At 42.5% G+C, this 19881-nt stretch overlaps 3 protein-coding genes and 1 long non-coding RNA gene across 11 annotated transcripts in view; 1 reads left to right on the top strand and 3 right to left on the bottom strand.

Moving 5' to 3' along the window:
* LOC148135378 (uncharacterized) overlaps positions 1-5718 on the top strand; it is a 40942-nt gene extending 35224 nt beyond the window's left edge. The window contains exons 3-4 of the long non-coding RNA XR_015755165.1: positions 3294-3365; positions 4821-5718. This is a non-coding gene — a long non-coding RNA (uncharacterized LOC148135378). The remainder of the gene's footprint in view (positions 1-3293; positions 3366-4820) is intronic.
* Positions 1-6679, bottom strand: part of LOC122544500 (uncharacterized) — a 63522-nt gene extending 56843 nt beyond the window's left edge. For all 8 annotated transcript variants that reach the window (XR_015755110.1, XR_015755109.1, XR_015755112.1 and 5 more), the window contains exons 1-2: positions 6527-6679; positions 5865-5946 (exon numbers count right to left, since the gene is read on the bottom strand). Coding sequence is in view for 2 of the 8 variants with exons in the window: in XM_087984709.1 (XP_087840835.1) it covers positions 5865-5946; positions 6527-6575 (131 nt within the window). In the remaining 6 variants the exon portion in view is untranslated. The remainder of the gene's footprint in view (positions 1-5864; positions 5947-6526) is intronic.
* A 7837-nt stretch (positions 6680-14516) lies between these two features.
* On the bottom strand, positions 14517-15075 carry LOC148135377 (histone H2A-like). Its single transcript, XM_087984910.1, has one exon. The coding sequence runs from the start codon at positions 15058-15060 to the stop codon at positions 14671-14673; it is 390 nt and encodes a 129-aa protein (XP_087841036.1). The 5' UTR covers positions 15061-15075; the 3' UTR covers positions 14517-14670.
* A 440-nt stretch (positions 15076-15515) lies between these two features.
* LOC148135376 (histone H2B-like) lies at positions 15516-17572 on the bottom strand. The gene has a single exon (XM_087984860.1). It carries the CDS (start codon positions 16635-16637, stop codon positions 16185-16187), a length of 453 nt encoding a protein of 150 aa, XP_087840986.1. The 5' UTR covers positions 16638-17572; the 3' UTR covers positions 15516-16184.
* Positions 17573-19881: the final 2309 nt, after the last annotated feature.

Genomic DNA, 19881 nt, shown 5'->3' with positions numbered 1-19881 from the left:
ATTCATTTAATTTGATCATTGTTACCACATGTCCTGAGATAAATTGAAAAGTATTGTTTTGTGCACCTTACAGGGAGATCATCTCATCCAAGGTCCATCAAGGTAATAGAACAGAATCCAGAATACAGTGTTAAAGCTGCAGAGAAGCTGCAGAGATTAGCATCAAAATGTAAGGTCCATTCAAAAGTCTAATAGTAGCGGAGAAGCAGTTGTTGAATCTGTTGGATGGTGTATTCAAACTTCTGTATTTTCTACCTGACAGACCAGGGTGGAGGAGCGTATAACTGGGGTCGGATGGGTCTTTCATGTTGTTGGTTGCTTTCCCGAGACAGGGGGAAGTAGAAATGAAGCCTTTGGATGGAAGGCTGCTTTCAGTGATGGACTGGGCTGAGTCACAACTCTCTGGTAGTTTCTTGTGGTCTTGGGCAGAACAGGAGCCATACTACACTGTGACACATCCAAATAGGATGCTTTCTGTGGCGCATCTATAAAAGTTTGCAAGAGTCTTTATGGACATGCTGAATTCCCTTAGCCATCTGAGGAAATCTGCTTAGTGAATGTCACAGAGTCATAGTCATAGAGATGTACAGCACGGAAACAGACCCTTCGGTCCAACTTGTCCATGGCAACTAGATATCCCAACCCAATCCAGTCCCACCTGCCAGCACCCAGCCCATATCTCTCCAAATACTTCCTATTCATATACCCATCTCGATGCCTTTTAAATGCTGCAATTGTACCAGCCTCCACCACTTCCTCCTAGCAGGTCATTCCATACAAGTACCACCCTCTGCATGAAAACGTGCCCCTTAGGTCTCTTTTATATCGTTCCCCTCTCACCCTAAACCTATGCCCTCTAGTTCTAGACTCCCCCACCCCAGGGAAAAGACTTTGTCTATTTATCCTATCCATGCCCCTCATGATTTTATAAACGTATATAATGTCACCCCTCAGCCTCCAATGCTCCAGGGAAAATTCAACCTCAAGCCAATTCAACCTCTCCTGATAGCTCAAATCCTCCAAACCTGGCAACATCCTTGTAAATTGTTTCTGAACCCTTTTAAGATTCACAATATCATTCCTATAGGAAGGAGACCAGAATTGCATGCAATATTCCAACAGTGGCCTAACCAATGTCCTGTACAGCTGCAAGGTGACCTTCCAACAACTGTACTCAATACTGAATGTGTTTGGGTAATTGTCAATCTCAGTCTGCCAGGTTCTGCTCTGTGAATATGAGAATTTACTTTTTAACAGTTTGTTAGTTTTTGCTTCATGAATGTTTTGTTTAGTTAAGAACCCTTCCCGGTCAGGCTCTGTAATGTAAACATGAGAGCATTTATCAATGTTTGCCTGACAGAATTTCTTTTGTGAACACGTGAATGTGGTTATCAATTTTCCCTGGTAGTTTCTGCTCTGTGAATATGAAAATGTAGTTATTAATCTCTAAATGAAAACCAAAAGAACTGCAGATGCTGGAAATCAGAAACTAAAACAAATTGCTGGAAGATCTCAGCAGGTCTGACAGAGTCTGTGGACAGAAATTAGAGTTAAAATTTCCAGTCTAGTAACCCTTCCTGTGAAGAGATGGTAGCCAGGAAAATATTAGATTTTCTGCAGAAGATAGGGTGTGTTGAAGGGTAAGGGAGTAAATGGTGGATGGATATAGAATCCAAAGAGCGGAAAGAACAGTTGAACAGATAAACTAGTGGATCACAGTCAGACGAGGATGGTAATAGCTATTAATAGAGACTGTTAGTGAGTTTTGGTGTACAATAGAAGACCCTATGATAACACTGTGTGGTGAGAGGGGTTTTGGGTAATGATACGGGAGAGCTCTAGCTCTAAAGTTGTAGAATTCAATATTGAGTCCAGAAGGCTGTCGAGTTCCCAAGTAGAAAATGAGGTGCTGTTCTTCCAGCTTGTAGTGAACTTTGCTGGAGCACTGCAGCAAACCTGAGACAGAGATGTTAGCCAGGGTACAGGGTGGTGTGTTGAAGTGGCATGCAGCTAGAAGCTCAGGGACATTTTTTTTCTGGACAGAATGTAGGTGTTCTGCACAGTGGACACCCAATCTACACTCAGTTTCCCCAGCATAGAGAAGACCAAATGGTAGCTAGGAAAATGCACATTATCAGTTCTGAGGAGGGGTCACTAGACCTCAAATGTTAAGTCGGATTTCCCTCCATAAATGCTGCCAAACCTGTGGATTTTTCGGGCAATTTTTGTTATTAATTTCTACCTGTCAGTTTCTGTGCTGCAAACATGAGTGTCATTATCAAACTGTAATGTCAATTTATGCAATTTGAAACAGGGAGTGTTATTAATCTGTTCCAATAAATTTTGATGATGCGAATGGAGCTATCAATCTTCCTCTGAAATGTCTTGCCATGTGCACATGTGTATGATTGACCAATCTGTCCGTGTTATATTCTGCTCTGTGTAATATAAGAGTTTTGGAATTGATCTATACTTGTCAGTTTCTGCTGTGTGACTGTGAGAATCAAGTACTCAATCAGTGCCAACTATTTTCAACTCTTTTATGTATGAAAGTTGCTTAATTCTCTAGCAGCCAATAATATTCTAAGAGTCCAATCATCACCAGGAAATTATGGTTGATTGTCAGGAAAACCCATCTGGTTCACGAATGTCCTGTCAAGAAACTGCCATCCTTGTGTCTCCAGATCCGCAGCAATGTGGTTGACTCAAAACTACCCCCTGAACAGTTAGGGATGGGCAATAAATACTGGCTTAGCCAGTGATGCCCTCATCCCATGAATGAATTTAGGAAAAAGAATCCTCTGTGACTGAGATTCATTCTGTGATAGTAGATTTTAAGGGTTTTGTTATTGGGCCTTAAACTCGTCTGCATTTTGTGATTTATGACAGAGCCACAGAATTGATACAGCCATTCAGCCCATTGTGTCTGCACTGGAACACTCTGTTGTTCATCTGTTCTCCATACTAATTTCCACTAACTGTTGGGCATCTGAACTTCATCCACTCACTACCAGTATCTCAAGGTAAATGCTAACGTGAGATTAGTTCTGCAGTATTCTGCCATTGAATAACTATAGTGTCAGTTTGGTTTTGTATGCAACAGCATCAGGTGGAGTTTGAGAATCTCATTCTCTTTACACGTTGAGTTGTATTTGTTTGGTCTGAGTGTTGGATAAACTCGATCAATATTCACTAACAGTGTGTGTGAAGGATTAATGTTGGTTCTATGTTTACCTTTTGCCACGAATCTGAATGTTATTGTTTTCTGACTTTTTAACATTTTGTGTATGCAGGAGCCTTTACCAGTTGCTGCTGGACACTGTAAAATGTAACATCTAACACTAACTGAAGTAATTAATGGTTTGGTGAGTCAATTTATAACTGTCCATATTTGGAAATACCTGGGCCTAAATTTCATTCTTTTTTCCCCTTTCACCATTATCTGGCTGAGTGTGAGTGAGTTTCCTGTTGTGCTTCCAATCTGTATCACTTGAAAGGAGCGGTATCGGTCTATACCACACTGACATTTTCTGTCTGTCTATCTCCTTACGTTTCCAGTTCTGCATGTCATGATCTGATACACGGACGTAGGTTTAATGCCTTATAAATCAGTGTTTCATCCATTAAGATGTATGGAAATGCTTCTGTATTACTCAGGCCCTCAACCAGAATTGGGAGTTGGATAAAGTGTCTTTGCACCAGGCTGAGTGTGAGAACTGAATTCAATCGATCAATCTCTGATCCTTGATAACAATGTGGTCCTTATTCTTGGTTATTGTATTTCACAGTGGTTCAGTGTCGTCTAAATTGAAACATGTCACTTTTAGTAACTGCAAGCACAATTAATGGTTTAAATTTCTGCTACCTGACATGAATGAGGTTTTATCCATTGCCACTGGAGTCAGCTCCCATCAGTGAAAGTGGATGTGTTTCTATATCTGCTAATATTTGGCCTCGTACATAGAGTCATAGAGATGTACAACATGGAAGCAGACCCTTCAGTCCAACCTGTCCATGCCGACCAGATATCCCAACCCTATCTAGTCCCACCTGCCAGCACCCAGCCCATATCCCTCCAAACCCTTCCTATTCATATACCCATCCAAATGCCTCTTAAATGTTGCAATTGTACCAGCCTCCACCACTTCCTTTGGCAGCTCATTCCACACGTAGTTGGATAATGTCCAGAGTCTATGTTCTTTAGTTTTAGAGTCCATGGATCCTATAGGCAGGTGAACATGCAACATATTACAGCAGCAAAGCATCTGTGCTTTTCTTCAGAATCAAGGGGAGAAAAGCAATAGACTTTTGTAATTCCTATAGTGCAGAGTCTAACCAGGAACAGTGGGGATATCAAGGTCTGGTTTACAGGATGCTATCAATTTTTGCATTGTGACATCCTTTACCAATAAATTAATGATCAGTATTAACTGAATCAATTTGCAACTAAGTGAACACTTCAACTGCATTGCAGCTGACTTAAGACAACGTTCCTTGTGCCGAGAAGAGAATTGGCCAATTCTATTTTATTTAATAATCTGGACAGGATCTGGTGCAAGCCATTAGCAGTATTCTTGTTGCTCTCTGGTAGGGCAGGGGAAAACAAAAGGTCTTTTATCTTCCACTATCGGTGAAGAATATTTAAACAGTCAAATTCAATTTATTGAACAATCAACTCTTGGTGGTTAAAATAAAGGAGCAGCTTGACAAACCTATTAATTTTAGCTTTTTCTTTCTTTCTGCACTGCTTTAAATAGTAATAATCTGATTCCATTGATCCCTTGATAAAACTATATCCTGATTCTTGATGTTTTTTGTAGGTTAATGAAGAGACAGTCAAGAGGGATTCTTCAAAGATTTCTTGAAACAAATTTTGAAAGACACAATAATAATAAAAACTTTCTTTCTGGACTGAAAAAAAATCCTACAAAACGATGAAATGGAGAATGGCGTTATGACACAGATGGGGATGACAACTTCTCTGCTCCCATGAAAAATCTATGGAAATGGAATACTCATTGAGTTAACAATTCTAATCCCTTTCAATCAGCTATGTTGTTATAGACTGTTTTTGATCAGTGCAGACTTAATAATTTGAATAGACGTATTCTGTGCTGTAGATCTCTTTGGCTAGAGATCTGAGGAGAAATCAGTTTAATAAAATGTTTTCTGCTAGTTGTGGTGTATATGGATCTTCATCACTGTTAGATGTTGTAATGTGTATTTCAGGATGGTGTATGAATTTGCAACTATTGTTAATCAGTCAGTAGCTCTGTGGGAGATAGAATGCTGTGCGCACGCGCAAGCACACATATGGGGGTGGGATGGAGATGGTGGTTGTGGGCACTCTCTCGACATCAGGCTTTGGCCCACAGGTTCATTCGGAATTTACATAGTTTAATTGTTGTGTCTTTTCCAGGACAATGATTTATCAAAAATGTAATTTTGACTTTCTCAGTTACTGAAAATATCAAAGTTTCTTTCTGCATCTGCACTCAATATCTTCTTCATATATCCTTGTTGTAACAATGTAACAGCATGACTTGTTTGTTCACCTTGATTGTAACTTTAAAATTGCCTTTACTACATGTGGATTAATGTAATTCCTGAAAGTATATTTCATATGAGGTTACAGTCTATCCCTCTTCTGATGTTGCAAATGATATCTGGCTATGCATAATGGAATTTATTGAAACTGAGCTGTTGTGCATTGAGTATAAAGAGAAATTTTTAAAAATATTTCATTAGTTGTGCCTGACTCTTGGATTGAATGCATACTTCTGGAAATTGAGCTCAATGTGTATCTGACTCAATCCACTCTGACTGTGGAAAGGATGTTCTCCAATCTGACAACTGTAACATACCTGCTGGTTGGTAGAAGCAGATGATCATACTTAGCTTTGTACTGAGGAAATATTACATCATCTTGGTCCATCAAACATTTGCCTAGAGGAAGAAAAGAGGGATATCATCATTTCTGAGTAGAAAGACATCAACTGATCAACGCAACATTCAGGTCATGATCATGATACTTCTGTTTTTAAACAGAGCAAAGTCTGGTTCCAAAGCAATACTGATCTCCTCCCAATCTTTTGCTGTTTGCGAAATACTGAAACAGTTTACTCAGATGAAAGAAAACTAACCAACATATGCACAGCTCCAAAACTAGAATGATTACACAGTTCAATGTTCAGCTCCCAAAAAAAACCACGAACTGTTGAAGGAAGAACAGCTGTCACTATCACATTTAGATACACTGCCCTTTATTTCCCAATAATTCAAAGTCTATTCGCAACAAACAGCGGGAAACAGAAGCCAAACAATGAATTCCGACCAGTGTTTAGGGGATTGCAAACCACAAGAATGTCCCACAGCAGCTTCTTCCCGCTCTGCCTCCCTCAGCAGGCCCACACACAGCCCGAGAAAGGCCTCTCTCTTCCCCCCAGCCCGCTCACTCCAAGTTCCGGGACCAGTTCCTGCTCCGCTCGGCCTCTTACAAACAGCCCCCGGTTCTCCCTGAACTCACCCCGAATCAATCCCGGTCTCGGAGCCCCCTCTGTGTCCCAGGCTCCCATCCCGATGTGCTGCTGGAAGGAGCCTGCTGTTCCCTCGCTTCCCTGGGCGCTGATCTCTCCATCGCGGTCTGTTTCAAACAAACCTCTTGCACTCACTGAGTAAATGCTCCTCAATGGCAGCGCTGGGGGAGGGCCTCACGCATGCGCTCCTCTGGACAGGAACAATCAGCTTTGGGGGAGGCGAGCGTGCGATGAGGCATCGCGCATGCGATGTTTTCCCAAAAATTCCCAGAAACAAACATCAATTGGTCATTTCTCCCAATTCCCTTTTCTCCCAGTTTGACCAAAGGAACTGGGGCTGTGGGGGAAAGGGCAGAGAAGGTTTCAAGCTGGGACATTGCCCCTTTATGAAGCTCCAATGGTGCTCATTCCCGGGTCACGTTAATAACTCCTCCCTCCGGCTCTCTCACAATCTGATCAGGGGGCGGGGAAGCTGGCGGCCACTCGGCCCATCCCCTGTGCCCACCATTCAATAACATCTCGTCTGATCGAATGTTAACTGTGGTATGTAATCCTGCTGACCCCTCATCCACAAATATTAATTCCTTTAAGAAAGTAACATAAGTGGAAAATAGTAGCACATATGAAATAAGTGGAACACTCTTACTAAGGCAGAATGTAACTGTTGGAGCGAGTCTTGCATCACAGTGTTAGTCCCTGTTTCTGGTTCAGGAGGCGTGTGCAAAAATCAAACATGGAGCAGGGGTGTGCAATAACGTCTCTGGGCCTCGATTTAGTGTATAGTGGACAACAGATGTTAGTGTTAGGTATGCTGCAGACAGAAACCTTGTGATGTATGCCACAACGAGAGACCCCAGGTATTTTTGTTTATTCACTCTAGGAACGTGGACGTCGCTGGCTGAGTTTCGCCTTTATTCCCCTTTGAGAAGGCAGTGGTGAGCCATCTTCTGGAACAGCTGTTGTCCATGTGCTGCCCACAATGCCATGAGCAGGGAATTCCAAGGTCTTGATCAAGCGACAGTGAAGGAAAGGGCATATATTTCCAAGTGATTATGGTGTGCGGCTTAGAGAGAAACTTGCCCTCTATCAAGCTGATGTCTCCCTATATCAACTGCATTTAACTTTTCTGATGGAGGTAGCCCTGAATTTGGAAAGTTTTACAATTTTACAAAGCTTTAGTATTACTTTTGTAAACTTAACAAATCTGTGAGATAATATTTGATCCCAAAAATTGGGAAGAAAATAAACAGACAAACATAAAGCCTGGGAACAATTTAGAATTCAGGGCAGAGGAGATGACCTGGGGGTTGCAGTGAGAGAGAAACTCACTGAGATCTTTGTAGAGAGATGGGGAGAACTTCTTCAAGGTAGCATCCTTACAAGACAATTCGCAGTAAGTTTCGAATCAACTTCATGGACTTCACCAGTTTCCTTGTTTCCCCTCCCCCCACCTTACACCAGTTCCAACCTGCCAGCTCAGCAGCATCCTCATGACCTGTCCTACCTGCCAATCTTCCTTCACATCTATTCGCTCCACCCTCCTCTCTGACCCATCACCTTCATCCCCACGTCCAACCATCTATTACACTCCTAGCTACCTTCTCCCCAGCCCCACCCCGCTCCCATTTATCTCTCCATCCTGGAGGCTCCCAGCCTCATTCCTGACGAAAAGCTTTTGCCTGAAACATCAATTTTCCTGCGACTCGGATGCTGCCTGACCTGCTGCGCTTTTCCAGCACCACTCTAATCTTGACTCTGATTTCCAACATCTGCAGTCCTCACTTTCGCCACAATTTAGAATTCAGCAAACGATGAGATAAAGGGCTTAAGAAAGAGAAAATGAGGACTGGAGTAAGCTTGCAGATGTTTTGAAAAAGAAACTAACTATTAAAGTACTGATAAATGTGTAAAGGGGAAATGAAAAAAAAAACATGGGTTGGTGAACACAAAGATAGGTCTCTTACGATCAAAAAGAGGCAGTCCATATTAGGGAAGAAAAATGACTATCAATCCAAATATGTAACTGTTGTTCTTTGATCACAAAGGACGACACAAATGATGCACCAGGAATGTTGGAGAACACAAAGTTCAGTGAGAGGAAAAAACTGAAACAAATCAGTATTGTTTGCAAAATTGTGTTGGGACAATGGATAGGATTGAAGCTGGGAAACAGCAGGGCCTGGTCATCCACATCCCAGAGTACTTAACATAGTGGTCACAGAAATAGAGAATGGTCATGTTCCAAGATTCCATAGACATTGCAATATTTTCCACAGATTGTGAGTTAGCTAATGTGACCAATCTATTTGAAAAGCAAGTTAGACATAATCTGGGAATTATAGGCCACTCCGCCTGCAGGAAAAAAAATACTTGCAGAGTGTCTGCAGGAAAAAAAAGATTGAGACCAAACAAAGTCAGCATGGATTCGAAATGCCTGTTCCTGTGTCATAATGTTCTATGTTCTCAGCTTGGCAAATCTGCTGGAGTAGAGGTGATAAGCAGATGGTGTCATTTGTATGTTTCCTTTGACAAAATTCCACAAAAAAACAAAATAAAGAACATGGTGTTGAGATGGATTTTAAAAAACTGGTTGGCTGAAAGAAAACACAGAGGGAATAAATGGATCATTTTTTCGATGGCAGGCAATGACTAGGAGTCATGGCAAGAATCATGATTAGAATCCTACTCTTCACAATATAGTCACAATGATTTAGAAGAGGAAACTAAATATAATATCTCCAGATTGACAGAAGACATAAAACTGGGTTTTTTAGATTAGACTCCCTACAACATGGAAACAGGCCTTTCAGCTCAACTAGTCCACACCGACCCATTTCCCTCTGATTAATGCATCTAACACTATGGGTAATTTACTGTGGCCAATTCACCTGGCCTGCAGGTCTTTGAAATGTGGGAGGAAACCAGAGCACAGACAGTTGCCCAAGGCTGGAATTGAACCTGGGACCCTGGTGCTGTGAGGCACCAGTGCTAACCACCGAGCCACCATGCCACTCTATGGTGAGTTGTGAAACAAGATGCATTGGGATTGTGTTGAGGAGAAGTCAATGGGCAAAAGCAATATATTGTGGATAAACGTATGGTTTTTAGTAAGGACAGTCAGAGTTGATAAAAATGAAACTGGAAAAGCGCAGCATCAGAGGAGCAGCAAAGTCAATGTTTTATTAGCAAATAGAAATAAATCATATATTAGACATAGACAACTGGGGTGAAAAGCATCTCGAACATTATGCAAATAGTAAGGGCATTCTTGAGAGGGAGATTAGGAAATCAAAGAGCGGGATACCAGATAGTCTTGGCAGATAAGGTTAAGCATAATTCAACGAGATTCTACTAGATCGTTCAAAGCAAGTTAACAATGAGAGAGAGAAAGAGAGTAGGGCACCTTAAAGATCAAAGAGGTAGTTGTTGTTGTCAGAGACTTTTCCCCCTGAAAGGGAATGCAAACTCAGCAGGCAGGCAGAACTCAGGCAAGTGGAGGTTTATTCATGCAAATCCCAGTTAAAGCAGGGACAAAGGATCCTCTCCAGAGACCAGCCCTGAAAGGGAGATCATGACACACACTAAATTTATAACATAAAGCAGTATTTTTATAAATTTGCTGATAACAATCACATACAACTTGATCACTTTGATCCTCCCTCATACTTCATAAACCCAATCCTATAAGACACCGAATCAATGGCAGGCATTCCTTTAACAGGCCTCGGCTTCCCATGACCTCATGGCATTGAACAGACACTATAATCACTCATCTTTGCCATCTTTCTATGCAGGAGAAAGTGAGGATTGCAGATGCTGGAGATCAGAGCTGAAAATGTGTTGCTGGAAAAGCGCAGCAGGTCAGGCAGCATCCAAGGAGCAGGAGAATCGACGTTTTGGGCATGAGCCCTTCTTCAGGAATGAGGAAAGTGTGTCCAGCAGGCTAAGATAAAAGGTAGGGAGGAGGGACTTGGGGGAGGGGCGTTGGAAATGCAATAGGTGGAAGGAGGTCAAGGTGAGGGTGATAGGCCGGAGTGGGGGTGGGGGCAGAGAGGTCAGGAAGAAGATTGCAGGTTAGGAAGGCGGGGCTGAGTTCGAGGGATTTGACTGAGACACGGTGGGGGGAGGGGAAATGAGGAAACTGGAGAAATCTGAGTTCATCCCTTGTGGTTGGAGGGTTCCTAGGCGGACGATGAGGTGCTCTTCCTCCAACCGTCGTGTTGTTATGGTCTGGCGATGGAGGAGTCCAAGGACCTGCATGTCCTTGGTGGAGTGGGAGGGGGAATTGAAGTTTTGAGCCACAGGGTGGTTGGGTTGGTTGGTCCGGGTGTCCCAGAGGTGTTCTCTGAAACGTTCCGCAAGTAGGCGGCCTGTCTCCCCAATATAGAGGAGGCCACATCGGGTGCAGTAAATGATGTGCGTGGAGATGCAGGTGAATTTGTGGCATCTTTCTATGCATCCTCTTCATTCACATTCCAAAGTTCAATGCTAGACTCCTTCAGGCCTCTCAGACTGACTTTATCTGAGTCAGTTTGAATTCTGTTATTCATTGTATCTCATGTGCTTTCTTTATGAAATTCTGTTTTTCCTCTTATATTTCCCATTGTCCTAATTATGTGTGTTAAAAATACCAACTACATTTAGTTTTAACTAGTTGCTATAAGATTTGTAAGAATGCTTTCTGTTCTGGTTAGTTAGGTTTAGGTCTGTTTTGAAAGACTTCCAGCAGAGATACATGGAACCAAAACATTTATGCCTATGTGTGAAAGTTAGTAAGTTTTCAGAAGTACCTTCATTTGCCCTGGACAAAACAGATTACTCAGCCATTAATGACAATGTACTAAGGGCAGACATTTGTCAGCCATTTTGTAGGAGCAGACATGGGCCATTTTGTTACCAGCAGCTCCAGTTCACCTCTGCAGTTCTGTTTAAATTTCAGAAGATGCGAGAGGCAGAAAATGAATTTTAACATCAGTTTTTACTGGGAAGCAGGCAAACTCATTAAAATGAATATTGATGTTTTGAAAAAAGTTCACATTACAGAAGAGGAAATGCTGGAGGTCTTTGAAAACAAAGTTGAATAATCTCCGAGACCTGATCTAGTGTATCCCAGGACACTGTGGGAAGTTAAGGAGGATATTTGTATCATCTGTAACTATGGTGAGGTGCTGGATGATCGGTTATTGGGTAATATTTTGCCATTATTTTAAGAAGGGATGTAAGGAGAAACCTGGGAAGTATAGACCTGTAAGTCTAACTTGTGTGATGGGTACATTGTTTGAGGTGATTCTGAAAGATAGGATTCAAATGTATGGTTTGGGGAGGAGAAGGAAATTATATTTCCCAAAGTTGATTGAGATTGTTGAGGGGGTATCCAAGAAGATTGAGGGCACATAGGTAAACATTATTGACTTGAAGTTTGGTAAAGCCTTTTACAAGTTTCTGCATGGTAGAGTAAATAGCAAGGTTAGATTACATGGGATTCAGGTTGAGCGTGCCAATTGAATATAAAATTGGCATAACAGCAGGAGATAGAGAGGAGGTGGACAGTTGCTTATTAGACTGGATGCAAGTTACCAATGATGTTCCACCCCAATCAGTGCTGGGTCCACTTGTTTGTTTTTTATGTAAATGATTTTGATGAAAATACAAAAGACATGGTTAGTAATTTTGCAGATGTCATCAAAATTGGTGGTATAGTGGACTGTGAAAGCTATCTCAGATTAGAAGCAAAGTTTGATTAAATCAGTCAAAGGCGTGAGGAATGGCAGATGGAGTTATTGAGGCATTGCATATTTACAAAACAAACAAGGGTAGGCCTTATACAATTACAAGCAGGGCCTTGGGTCGTGCTGCTGAACAGAGAGACCTAGTTGGCCAGCTGCATATTTTTGAAGTTTGCTTCACATGTATACAATGTGAAGAAAACATCTAGCGTGCTTGCCTTCATTGCTCAGACCTTTGAGTACAGGAGTTGAAAGGTCATATTGAGGTTGTATAGGATGTTGATGAGTCCTCTTCTGGATTATCGTATCAAGTTCTGGTCACCCTGTTATCAAAAGTATACTGTTGAGCTGGAAAGGGTTCAGAAAAGATTTACTAGGATGTTGATGGGAATGAAAGATTCCATTACAAGAATAGGCTGGGACTTCTGTTCTCTGGAGCCGAAGATCTTGATGGGTGATAGAGTTTTGAAAATCATGAGGGCTAAAGGTAAGGGGCATGGTAGGGATCGTTTTCTATGGTAAGAGACTGCAAGATGATGAGACACATTTTTAAGGTAAAAGGAAAAAGATTTTAAAAGTAAGTTTTTTTTTTAAAAAGAACAGTACAGATTGTGTGGAATTAACTTCGAAAGGGGGTGATGCATATGGACACAGTCACAATGTTGAAAAGACATTTGGGTAAGTATATCATTGTTAAGATTTTGGAGGGTTATGAGCTAAGAACAGGCAGGTGGGACTTGTCTAGTTGGAGATTATATTGGGTAAATACTGGTTGGACAGAAGAATCTGTTTCTGTGCTATTTGACTGACCCTTGCCGTGAGGCAACTGTTCTGGTTTGATCTCAGTTCATTTTGAAAGCTTCTAAATGACAGCAGAAAGTCTCATTCAGAGCACTGTGCAATCAGACAACATCCTCAGTGTACGAAAATTTAACTGTAAAATGAATCTATCCATGGAATTCAAAGATAGGGCAATTCTGTTTGGCAGAGGTGGGTATTGCGGATGCTGGAGATTAGAGTGGTGCTTGAAAAGCAAAGCAGTTCAGGCAGCATCTGAGAAGCAGGAAAATTGATGTTTCGGGCAAAAGCCTTTCCTGCTGCGCTTTTCCAGCACCACCCTAATAGAGTCATAGAGATGTATAGCATGGAAACAGACCCTTCGGTCCAACCCATCTATGCCAACCAGATATCCCAACCCAATCTAGTCCCACCTGCCAGCACCCGGCCCATATTCCTCCAAACCCTTCCCATTCATATACCCATCTAAATGCCTCTTAAATATTGCAATTGTACCAGCCTCCACCACATCCTCTGGCAGCTCATTCCATACACGTACCACCCTCTGCGTGAAAAAGTTGCTCTTTAGGTCTCTTTTATATCTTTCCCCTCTCACCCTCGAGTTCTGGACTCCCCGACCCCAGGGAAAAGACTTTGCCTATTTATCTTATCCATGCCCCTCAATTTTGTAAACCTCTAGAAGGTCACCCCTCAGCCTCCGACGCTCCAGGGAAAACAGCCCCAGCCTGTTCAGCCTCTCCCTGTAGCTCAGATCCTCCAACCCTGGCAACATCCTTGTAAATCTTTTCTGAACCCCTTTCAAGTTTCACATCATCTTTCCGATAGGAAGGAGACCAGAATTGTAGACAATATTCCAACAGTGGCCTAACCAATGTCCTGTACAGCCGCAACACGACCTCCCAACTCCTGTACTCAATACTCTGACCAATAAAGGAAAGCATACCAAACGCCTTCTTCACTATCCTATGTACCTGTTAATGTTGACTCACTTCTGTTTGCCAGAGATCAAAATCAGGGTCATACCCCAGGTAGCTCCCGAACTGGTCCAGTAATAAACAACAGCTTGACCAACTCGAAGCAGCTGAAAAATGACTGTTGCCTCCATTATCATCCCAGTCTACGGCCAGGGAAAGGACCCTACACAGGAACTCATTCGGGAATAAAACACGGAGGGTCAGCGACCGCTCATTATAAACTTACTCGCGGCAGTGGGCAATTCAGCTCTTCCTAAATGCAGTTCAAGATAACGTGAAACTACCTGTGGGTGGGAAGTACAGGGACTGAGTGATTCATTTATAAGACGATAATTAAAGACACGGGACCACAGACATCTACAAGCAATAAAAATAATGTACTCCGAGCACTTAAGATTGCGTTGTATCAATGTTGCATGATAAACCTTTTACGCTCCTTGTGCTACGGCTCAAACGGTTTCATATTAGATCACACACACAGTAACAGTACAGTATCGAATAAGGCAGGGACTGACACCGATATCAATTAAAGGAAGGTAATTCAATCAGACAGACGGGAGTGTTCAGCTCCTTTCACAGATGCTGTGAGTGGCTCTTAAAAGAGCCTTTGGGTTGTCAGTTTCAAGAACACTCTCTTCACTTTTTAGCGGCTGCCGCAGAGCCGGTTTTCTTGGGCAGCAGCACGGCCTGTATATTAGGCAGCACCCCGCCCTGAGCGATGGTCACCCCTCCCAGCAGCTTGTTGAGTTCCTCGTCGTTGCGCACGGCCAGCTGCAGGTGCCTGGGGATGATGCGGGTCTTCTTGTTGTCCCGGGCCGCGTTGCCGGCCAGCTCCAGGATTTCAGCCGTCAGATACTCCAGCACCGCAGCCAGATAGACCGGCGCTCCGGCACCCACACGCTCAGCATAGTTACCCTTTCTCAGGAGCCTGTGAACACGACCCACCGGGAACTGCAGGCCAGCCCGGGACGACCGAGACTTCGCCTTGGCGCGACCTTTCCCACCGCCCTTTCCTCTTCCAGACATAGTCACAATCTCACAAGCACTTTTACAGAGAATGCTACACTCCGCCCACATTGCGGTCTCTTATACATTCGGGCGGAATGGTGGGGCGGCCGTTTCTGATTGGTCCCATTGTCCAGCCCCGCCTAATGTTGTTTCAATTCCCAATCAGATATCTGCCTCATTCCCCAATCCGGAGAGGGCACGGGGAGAAGGGCGGAAAACACCGGCGCCAAATCATCAACCGCTTTTTTTACAATTTGAAAAGCCCGCCAATGTCTACCGAAAAGTAGGCAGTTTAAACACAGAAGAATGCACGAATACTCGAGATAATTTACTTCTCCATTGAAAGTGTGCTCTTTACATTAACTGTCTACCTCGTTCCCTAGCCTACTGGAACCTGCCCATTTCTGATCTTTAATTGGGATTTTCCAAAGGTTAAACAAAAAATAAGGCGCCAAACACTGCACTCTGCAACTGATTATTTATTTCACATTCAACAGCACCCCGATATACTGATACAACATGAGATTACGTTCTCCCAAGAAAGCGCATTAATAGTGAAGACGATCCTTCGAGAATATTGTGAAGTTACCCTCCCTATTGCACACGATCATAGATCGATAAAAACTCCACATTTACTCTGCCACTTCTGCAGCTGTTCCAGTTTTATTTAGGTGCATTTGGCATGACTCTGCATCCGGACAATACCCGTGCGTAGATTTGGCAATTAAAAATAAATAAAGTAAAATCGGACTCAGAGGGAAACCTTTTCTTGTTTGCTTGCCGGCGGGTGCTGGGGACATTTGGTTTGATGGGGATGAAACTCAGGGCTCATAGCTCCTGAACTGATCGAATAACCAAGAGCAACAAGGACATACAATCAGCTGAAAAATGACACAGTGGCGTTTAACATGATCTCTCTCCGCAGGCAGGGACTACAGGATACACATTAACGTATCAGAGAATAAGGCGCGGACGGGGTCAGCGATCACACAATACTTGACAGAACGTTTATTAAACACAAGTCTCGTAGATATATTTATTTAAAATACATAAACATAACGATTCAGCTGTTTCAGGGAAGTTGTAGGTGGCTCTTAAAAGAGCCTTTGGGTTGTGGGTGTGTTTCAGTGCAATGCGGTCCTTCACTTGGAGCTGGTGTACTTGGTCACCGCCTTTGTGCCCTCCGACACGGCGTGCTTGGCCAGCTCCCCGGGCAGCAGCAGCCGCACGGCGGTCTGGATCTCCCGGGAGCTGATGGTGCTGCGCTTGTTGTAATGGGCCAGGCGGGAAGCCTCCCCCGCGATGCGCTCGAAAATATCCTTGACGAACGAGTTCATGATGCTCATGGCCTTGGAGGAGATGCCGGTGTCGGGGTGAACCTGCTTCATCACTTTGTAGATGTAGATGGCGTAACTTTCTTTCCTGGACCGCCTCCTCTTCTTACCGCCCTTCGCTGGCGCCCTCTTCACCGCTTTCTTAGCGCCCTTCTTAGCAACTTGACCCTTCTTTTCCTCAGCCATAGTGCCGCTCACTCTCAGACACAGAATAAGGGAAAGCGGGCTCGGAGCTCGCTCTTTATAGACTGACGGCGTCATCAATGCTAATGAGGGATGGGGAAAGCCTGCCTCCTGATTGGCTACTTTGTAGGCATGGTAACATCACTCTGATTGGTTAGTTTGGGACTCAATGTGGATCTGTCAGGATCTGCAATACCATCGGAAACACAAACCGAAAGTTTATGAAGGGATCAAATTCCGAGCTCATTCTAAAGTGTGAGATTCTAATTGTAATGTATTCTGCATCTTTTGATAATGGTTTTCTTTTCTCTTCCATTTTAAAATGGCATCATATTTGTTGTCAAGTGAGAAAATGCACTGCAATCCGACAGGGAGTGTGTTTTACTCCTGGAAATGATGGAACTAATCGACAATTGCATCGTGATGGAGGAAAATGGGAGTTAAAGAATGTTCTCTTTTGCTTGTTTCTTGCTCTACACTCTCTGAAAATGAAGGACATCCTACCATCATCTACTCTATAAACTCCCTTCAGTTATCTATTCGCCGATTCTTCTTCAAATCTCCAATGAGTATCAGCCAAAGTATCCATACGTTACTCAGAATAGCTGTCAATTCCAATCTGATTACCTCAACGACTAAAGGGAACTGATGTGCCTTTTGCTTTCTGCTGACAAAATGAATTTTACTCTCTGTCTGTTCAGCTCCTCAATCAGTGTCAGCAGTGTCCTGCCAATATTTCAGTTCCTGAAATCTTACTTTGCACTACATTAGAATACATATTATTTGGTGCATTTCAGTTTCTAGCAGGATTTTTTTTCATTATAAACTTTGCTATGTGGATTTTCTCTGAATTTTATTTGGTTACAAGTCATTTGTACTCATTCTGAACTGGTCACTGTTATTTAAGGATTGTTTTGAACATGGTACTTGTGTGAATTTTAATTGTGACAATCTCATGTTATTTGTTTTATCACTGTGATTCTCTGATTACACTGTGAATGATATTGTGTTCTTCAGAATTTCAGGTTGGTTAAGGGTTAGTTTACCGCTCGTTAGTGGCTGTGCGGTTTTTGATCTCCCATGTGAGCTTTCAGGAGGAGAATGATTATTACTCTCTCACAATCTATCCCTGTCAGTTTCTGCTATCTCAACGTGTGAGTGTAGTAATCAGTCTGTATCTGTCAGTGATTACGTTCATACAATTATCACTCAATCCCACTTTGGCCCAACAAGTCCACACCGACCCACCGGTGATAGATTGTGAGAGAGTAATAATAAGCTTCATCGAAACAGTCTGTAATTTTTGTTCTTAAATTTCTCCAAAAACAATAAATGCAAGGTTTTCTTCTCAAACATGAAGTATTTCTGTTGATGAGTCTTCGGTTTTCTGTAAAGATACCCAATAGGCCTCAAACTGTTTGCTCTAGTAGTCTCTGCCTTAAAATTGCTCTTCAAGAACAAAAGGACAAAATAAACCTCTTCAAGCCATTATCTCACCACACAGTGTCCATCTCTCACTTCCTGTATTGTGAATATGAAAATTAATTTATCGACCTGTACCTGTCCATTCTGGCCAAATGAACATGTAAATGTTGTCATTAATTGTCCTTGTCAGTTATTGCAATTCAAGCGTGTGACTGTCATTATAAATCTACCCCCTCAGTTTCTGCTGTGTGAATGTGAGTTTAGTTATCAATCTGTATCTGTCAGTTTCTGCTAGGTGTAAAAAGTGTGTGTGTCAATATATGGCTGTCAGATTTTGTTCTGTGAATAGTTATCAAAGTGTACCTGTCAGTTCATGTTCTGTGAAATGTGAGTGTTATCAAAGGAAGGACAGAAAGGGAGGCAAGAGAGGAGGGGGAGTGGTATTTTTGATAAGGGATAGCATTTCAGCCGTGCTGAGGGAGGATATTTCTGGAAATACATCCAGGTAAGTTATTTGGGTGGAACTGAGAAATAAGAAAGGGATGATCACCTTATTGGGATTGTATTATAGACCACCTAATAGTCAGAGGGAAATTGAGAAACAAACTTGTAAGGAGATCTCAACTATCTGTAAGAATAATAGAGTGATTATGGTAGGGGATTTTAACTTTCCGAACATAGACTGGGACTGCCATAGTTTAAGGATTGAGATGGAGAGGAATTTGTGAAGAGTGTACAAGACAATTTTCTGATTCAGTATGTGGATGTACCTACTAGAGAAGGTGCAAAGCTTGACCTACTCTTGGGAAATAAGGCAGGGCAGGTGACTGAGGTGTCAGTTAGAGAGCAATTTGGGGCCAGCGACCATAATTCCAATAGATTTAAAATAGTGATGGAAGAGGATAGACCAGATCTAAAAGTTGAAGTTCTAAATTGAAGAAACACCAATTTTGATTGTATCAGGCAAGAACTTTCAAAAGCTGATTGGGCGCAGATGTTTGCAGGTAAAGGGAGAGCTGGAAAATGGGAAGCCTTCAGAATGAGATAACAAGAGTCCAGAGAAAGTATATTCCTGTTAAGGTGAAAGGAAAGGCTGGTAGGTATAGGGGATGCTGGATGACGAAAGAAATTGAGGGTTTGGTTAAGAAAAAGAAGGAAGCATATGTAAGCTAACACAGGATAGATCAAGTGAATCCTTAGAACAGTATAAAGGCAGTAGGAGTATACTTATGAGGGAAATCAGGAGGGCAAAAAGGGGACATGAGATAGCTTTAGGAAGTAGGAGTAAGGAGAATCCAAAGGGTTTTTACAAATACATTAAGGACAAAAGGGTAACTAGGGAGAGAATAGGGTCCCTCAAAGATCTGCAAGGCGGCTTTTGTGTGGAGACGCAGAAAATGGGGGAGATACAAAATTTGTATTTTGCATCAGTATTTACTGTGGAAAAGGACATGGAAGATATAAAATGTAGGGAAATAGATGGTGATATCTTGAAAAATGTCCACATTACAGAGGAGGAAGTGCTGGGTATCTTGAAACGCATAAAAGTGGATAAATCCCCAGGACCTGATCAGGTGTACCCTAGAACTCTGTGGGAAGCTAGAGAAATGATTGCTGGGCCTCTTGCTGAGATATTTGTATCATCCATAGTCACAAGTTTGGTGCCGGAAGACAAGAGGTTGGCAAACGTGGTGCCACTGTTAAGAAGGGTGGTAAGGACAAGTCAGGGAACTATAGACCAGTGAGCCTGACGTTGGTGGTGGGCAAGTTGTTGAAGGGAATCCTGAGGGACAGAGGTATATGTATTTGGAGAGACAAGGACTGATTAAGGATACTCAGCATGGCTTTGTGTGTGGGAAATCATGTCTCACAAACTTGATTGAGTTTTTTGAAGAAG

This window comes from Chiloscyllium plagiosum, unplaced genomic scaffold (assembly GCF_037043375.1).
Source record: "Chiloscyllium plagiosum isolate Xiang-an unplaced genomic scaffold, Cpla_swu_hap1 HiC_scaffold_49, whole genome shotgun sequence".
Classification (NCBI taxonomy): Eukaryota; Metazoa; Chordata; class Chondrichthyes; order Orectolobiformes; family Hemiscylliidae; genus Chiloscyllium; species Chiloscyllium plagiosum.
This window is presented reverse-complemented; position numbering and strand designations above follow the sequence as displayed.